Below are 6,669 nucleotides of genomic sequence, written 5' to 3'. Positions count from 1 at the left end.
ATAAAACTTTGCCTACACAATGCATTTACAGACATGCAATGTGCATAGCAAAGGACAGCAATTAGCACAAAGTAAGGGCTGCCCCAAGCTCTGCCCTGTACCTCACACCCAGCCCTCCTCTGAGGGGAGATTATTTCCGAAGGACAGTGGTACCAGAAGCAAAGAAAATCGCAGTTCTCTTTCATAAACCCTCTTCTGTCTGTGGGTGCTTGGGCATCCTCGTGATGCAGCTGGAGGTGAAATGGGGCCCTCTCTGAGAAGGGGCCCTGCTGCCCTCTTCCAAAACATGTTTTATGGTTTACAGCTGACTGAAAGTTGTTTAACCTCCCCACTACCTTGCACAGCCAACAGAATAGGAGGTGCCTACGCTGTTGCATGTGATGATTTTGCAGTCATTTCCAGGAAAAGTCTGTTAGAAGGGAGATCTAACTCATGGAAGGAGAGCCGGGTGCTGCATTCCCCTCCAGGAGCCTCCTGGATAGTTTGCATGGCAAATGAACATAAAGAAGCAGTGATGTCTGTGCTGGGCTATGAGTATTGCAAAAACTCAATGTTTGCAGCATCAGCTTGTTTTTTCTGGGGTCTGTCTGACACTAATATGTGTGTAATGATATCAAAGGAGTAAAAACAGCTCATTCAAAGGCTGCTAAAGTGTGGTGGTGTGACTAAAGTGAGTGAGTGAAGAATTAATGTAGAAACAAACTGATTACACAAGCTGAGTTGAACTGTGAAGGTGCTTTTATTGCTGATGTTGGTGAAAAATGTCAGGAGTAGCATATGTTTGGCTCAGCCTTGAAGAAATAAAGACTGTTTCCAAAATATATTTTGACTCTATGGCTACATTTCCTGTTCAGAAATAATTCCACAAAACAGCTAGCTGCTAGGTGTAGAAAGAGCCTTGCTTTAAGCAGAAGTGAAGGATATGGAATCTGCCGCACTAATGATTTGGGAAAAATCAAAATAATATGTATAGCACATTAAAAAACTGAAGCTTTATGGTAGTCAAAATTAAATCTGGCCATGAGGAATTAGCAGATCTTGTCCAGTTGCTCATACTGAGTGGCAATATAGCAAATGAGCCTCAACGTCAGCTGGTGTAAACCACTACACAGTTAGGAAAACTCAACTCTTTGAAAGGGAAGATAGCAGCAGGACAAGGGGAAATGGTTTTAAGTTGAAGGAGGGAGGATTTAGGTTGGATGTCAGGGGGGAAGCTCTTTATATGAGAGTGGTGAGGTGCTGGAACAGGCTGCCCAGAGAGGCTGTGGATGTCTGGAACCTGGAGGGGCCCTGGGCAGCCCGGTCCAGTATTAAATTTAGAGGTTGGCAGCCCTGCCTGCGGTGAGAGGGTTGGAGATTCATGATCCTTGAGGTCCCTTCCAACCTGGGCCATTATGTCTGTGTAATACGTGATGTGAAAATAAATCCAAAGTATAGCTGTTCAAGTGTATAGGAACACGTACTCCAGGAGGCATCAGTTCTATTAGCTAGAATGTCCCAGGAAAGAACTTTGGGCTGACTGAAAAAATCATCTCACACATCTGAGGTGCTTGAAAGGTGAAAACAAGTGAATAGGGAAACAGCAGAGAACACAACATTGAGAAAATATTTCTCTGTGCATATGCAAACTGTAGATGCAGCAGGTAGTGGGGTGCAAAAAATTGTGATGAGTGTGATGAAAATATAAAGCAGTTCCTGCATGACAAATGTTGAACAAACAGTGCTTTAAAGATGGATTGATGGAATCTTGATGACACAAGTTGCTGCATTGGTGAGTGCGTGGAGCAGAAGAGTAGGGGTTAGCCCTACTCCTAGTGGTGGGGACAAAGCAGGAACCTGTGCTCTGTACAGACATACGCTGTGGCACTCACCGCTCCACTGCCACTAGAACTATGCTTCCCCACAGTGGGTGAGCAATGGCTGTGTTTCTGCATGTGTGCTCAGCCAGGACTCTCCTGCCCACAGTAAGCACTCTTGCTCGCTCCCGCATGAAGGCAAGCAAAAGAAGATGAAAAGAAATAAAAGTAACTCTCAGCTTTACCACAGTTCTGGTTTGGCTGTACATGAAAGCCACCACAGCAGCACCAAGGTGTGGATTTCTTTCAAGCATTTACATTTACCGCTATCAAACTTTGCTATATTTTATAAAACAGAGCTGGTTGTTCCAGACATTTCTTTTCTATTAACGTTTAAAGATGTTACACACCTGACTGTTTCCTGTACCTCCAGAACAAACTCACATGGGCATCTTGCAGACCCACAGACCCACACAAGCACTGGCTTCCCATACTTTGTAACCACGCAAATTACTAGAACAAGCTTATTTATTTAAATCACTCCTGATGGAAGCGTCTCTCCTTCCAGACACGCCACACAGTGCAATACTCAGGACAGATCTTCACCTCAGCGCACAAACGCACTGTTTCCAGCGGTGCTTTCACGTCCCTAGACAAGACTCCATCATGCCTGCTGCCGTAGGCACGGCATTCCACCACCGCTCAGCTGTTTCACACACAGCACCGTTTCCCGGCAGGGCTTCTGGTCGCAGCGCTGTTAGAAGCGAGCCGAAGGCACCGTGCAGCCCTTTCCCGGGCACCGTGCGCTGGGAGCGCCGAGCAGCCCGCAGTGCAGGGCGAGCGCCGTGCGCTGCCACTCAGCTCTGTGCCCACACCTGGCCGCCGGCCCCGCTCCGCCGCCAGCGCCCCCGGGCACCCCGGCCCCGCCCGCGGGCGGAGAGAGGCGGCCTCGGGGCGGGTTAAAAGCGGCGGCGGCGGAGCGGGGAGGGCTTTGAGAGCTGTGGGACGGCGAGGCTGGGACCGGCCGTCCGCTGGCACCGCAACACGGGACCCCTGCCGTGCCGCTCCAGGTGAGACCCGCGGAGGGCTTGGGACTTGAGGAGTCGTGGGATCGCGCCGAGCCCCGGCCGGGATCTTCTCGTGCGGCGGGCTTTGCCGGGTGCCCCGCAGCCGAACGCAGCGTTTGTATGGTGGGGAGGAGCAGGGGATGTCCTGTTTGTCCTGTGTTCTTTTCTTCTTCCACGACTTCCGAAGCGCGGTGTGAGCCCGCACCTGGAGCTGGGGTTGTTGGTCCTGTTGGGATACGCCTCGGATGGTTACTTTACCTTCGGTCCTCGTTAGCCCCATTTTGTTCATTTTATTTCTATGTTTTAATGGCTATGCCACAGGTGAGAGGAAATCTTCACAGAAAGTGCAGTTATCTGACCACAGCCGTGACTTTGGATCAGCATAAAAAGCTGCACAGAATGCTGCCATTCTGCAACGAGAACACAAGAAGCATGAGGAATTCCAGCCGCCTTTTCGAGGCTTTTTCTTTTTTTTTCTTTTCCTTACCCAACATAACCTTTCCTCATGACAGTAGACGTGACCTCTCCCTCCTGCCTGGAGGCCTGTCTGTACAGGCTGGGCCGCACCGCGGGTGTGTGCATCCCTCTCTGGTGGTGTAACTGCAGCGGGGTAAAGGAGTTCCTTCTCTCCCTTTTTTTTTTTCTTTTTCTTTTGCTGTTACCTGAGAATTAGCAAATCTAAAGGCTTTGCCAGCCCGACGAAGCACACTCTGCACCAAGAGGAGCAGGAGTTCTGGTCGGTCCAGGGCCACTGTAGCTTTTCTGAATGGTAGATTGAGCCCTGCCCCTGGGAGATACAGGACCAGCTATGCAGGTTCCTGGCTGTGGATCTGAAGCATTTGGTGGTAGCTTCCAAATGGCTGCTGAGCAGTGAAAGCCAGGTCCTGAGATCAAGCTCTGCCTTCAGCAAAACTTAAGCTTAATTGTCAAAGGGTGAACAGTGAATTTCCTTCAAGAGCAGGAGGAAGAGAGAACAGAAATGGAACTCCTCTGATGTTTGATTTCTTATTTAACTGGGGTGTGATATCATCTAGAAAATCAACGTAAACTTTTCAGTTGAAGGCTTTGTGCTCTCAGCCCTCTGGCTTGGTTAATCTCCTTTTTGGATGAGGTAGTGCTGAATGTGGAAGGGCAGGCTCTGCAGAATTGTCTTGTGCCTGCTGATTGGTGCTTTGTATGTGCACAGCCCTGACAGAGTTGACTTGAGGTTTCTCAACAGTGAAATCAAATGCTGTACTCCTAGAGATGAAGGTTCTGCCAAGCAAAGGATGTGTCTGAGCTGCAGCAGATAGCCTTAGAGACCTGTTGGAGGCATCTGGGAGGAAGTAGAGCTTCTGATGGAGATGGCACAGTAGTCCTTACCTTGGAGGCAAGGCAAGCACCACACAGCCTTCTAAGGCTTTGGCATTGGCAAAGAAATCCTATGAAAATAAATTGTTTTGTCAAAGTTATTTTATATAATTATATAATTTTCTATTTATTTGGAAAGTGCACTGAGAGCCTACCACAGAAAGAGAAAGAGGGCTTGGGGGAAGGAAACACTTGAAGGTATAACTTATTTCCTACCCAAAAACTAGTTAGAAAAATATCAGAGTATGCTAGTGTCATAAATATATGAATGGATAGAGTCTATTAAGCTGTTTGAATCCACCAATACAGACACAAATGTAAAGATAGACTTAATGTGACTTAATTTGCCTACGACTTGAGTGAATGCTAGGAAATCCTCTTGCTTATAGAAAGTTTGGAAATGATTCTTTGCTGCTTGGAAAGTAACTATTTGGTATTTTATGTCTTCCTGCAGGTGAAAGAACACAGAAAAGATGGATTGGGGAACTCTGCAGACTGTTCTGGGAGGTGTAAATAAACACTCCACCAGCATTGGCAAGATATGGCTCACAGTCCTGTTCATCTTCCGTATCATGATCCTGGTTGTGGCTGCAGAGAGAGTCTGGGGAGATGAACAACAAGATTTTGTCTGCAATACACTTCAACCTGGTTGCAAGAATGTTTGCTATGATCACTTTTTCCCCATCTCTCACATCAGACTCTGGGCCCTGCAGCTCATCTTCGTTTCCACCCCTGCGCTGCTGGTGGCCATGCATGTGGCTTACAGGAGGCATGAGAAGAAAAGGCGACTTAGAAATGGTGACAAAATTAATATTGAAGAGCTGAAGAATGAAAAGATTCACATTCGAGGTCCCCTGTGGTGGACATATACCTGCAGCATCTTCTTCAGGATCATCTTTGAAGCAGTCTTCATGTATGTGTTCTACTACATGTATGATGGGTACCAGATGCCTCGTCTGGTGAAGTGTGAAGCGTGGCCCTGCCCCAACGTGGTGGATTGTTTTGTGTCTCGGCCTACTGAGAAAACCATGTTTACTATTTTTATGCTTGCTGTATCTGGGATCTGCATGATGTTGAATCTGGCTGAGTTGTGTTACTTAGTGTTAAAAGTTTGCCTGAAAGATTCTAGGAAAACAACAGTTTTAAAATAATTCCCCAGTTCCATGATTGCTTGGTTTCCCAGACCCCTTCAAACTTACTTAGGCATCAGAAAACAATTGGCAATATTTTCATACTTGAGGAAAAGGATAAAAACAAAAGGGCTTTTTTTTTTTTTTTTTTTTTTTTTTTTAATGATCGCCTCTCTAGGAAGCTGCCATTCAGGCAGGTTTTAAGATTATGAGCTACTTTGGTATTCCTGTATCCACAAATAGAGACATCAGCCTTTTTAGCTGATCCTTTTCTAAGTATGAGCACCTTTTCTAAGTATGCTTCCTGCTGTGATGGTCACTTGTTGAAAAGTGGGAATGAGAAAGTCTAGTGCCACACAGAAAGAGGGATTGCAAACAGATTGCATCAAATGATTGTTGCCAATGAGACAGGGCACTGTGGTTTCCTGCTCTTTTTCTCCCCAGCATTGTGAAGAATCTCGGTATGATAGATATTATTTGATGATGAGCCTTTTTTACTCGACTGGGTTTTTTTCAGCAGTGTTTTTCTGTATTTCCCTCCTCCCCCCTGCCCTCACAGTAAAGTAAAAAAAACTACCTTGTTTTATTCTGGTTCTTTTGTTTCTTTTCCGGAAGAAGTGCTTCAACACTTAGAGCACGATATGCAGCAGCTCATAACTATTGGTGCTCCATCAGTCTTTTTTCCCCCCATTCATCCTGTATAACTTTTCTTCATAAAGCTTTCAGTTCTGATTTGGTGCACCTTTTAAGTGGCTGTATCAAACCACTCCCAGTTTTCTGGCATTCTCTACATAGTGAGATTGAAGCACCTTTTCTCTTGTTACAATAGGATGAGCAAGAATTACAGACAACTTGCATAGCCAAAATAGCAAAGTTTCTCAATCAGAAGTCAGGGGGATCTTGAAAACATAATGTTCACATTGCTGAGTTGTGAACTGTACATTATTAACTTGAACTATGTGAGTCTGTCTCATCTCTCCAGAGCAGTCTCTGTCATTGGCAGCTATAGAAGCACACACAGCAATACAGTGTACTTCCTTAGTGCTTGCCCACTGAATACACTTCTAGTAAACCAATTCTTCCTCTTCAGCTTTAGTAATGCTCCTTCGGTTGGGAGGAAAGCTAGTTACCTTAGGTTCTCTTTTTGTAGCCAACTCCTCAAATGCTTCTGGATGAACAAAGCTGCCCAGATTGACTCCTTACCTCTCACTGTGCACTGGAAGTAGAGCACAAGCAGGCTGCCACTGCTTGTGTGCTTAACCAGTGTTACAATTTGACTGCAGATGGAAATTGTTCATTAAACATGGTAGCAGATAGGAAAGGAAC

General features: G+C 46.1%; 1 protein-coding gene across 1 annotated transcript; it reads left to right on the top strand.

The window, feature by feature from the left end:
- The first annotated feature begins 2,774 nt into the window (after window positions 1-2,774).
- Window positions 2,775-5,618, top strand: GJB2 (gap junction protein beta 2). Its single transcript, XM_052671230.1, has 2 exons — window positions 2,775-2,866; window positions 4,668-5,618. Exon 2 carries the CDS (start codon window positions 4,687-4,689, stop codon window positions 5,362-5,364), a length of 678 nt encoding a protein of 225 aa, XP_052527190.1. The 5' UTR covers window positions 2,775-2,866; window positions 4,668-4,686; the 3' UTR covers window positions 5,365-5,618.
- Window positions 5,619-6,669: the final 1,051 nt, after the last annotated feature.

This window comes from Tympanuchus pallidicinctus, unplaced genomic scaffold (genome assembly GCF_026119805.1).
Source record: "Tympanuchus pallidicinctus isolate F22 unplaced genomic scaffold, pur_lepc_1.0 scaffold11, whole genome shotgun sequence".
Taxonomy (NCBI): Eukaryota; Metazoa; Chordata; class Aves; order Galliformes; family Phasianidae; genus Tympanuchus; species Tympanuchus pallidicinctus.
This window is presented reverse-complemented; position numbering and strand designations above follow the sequence as displayed.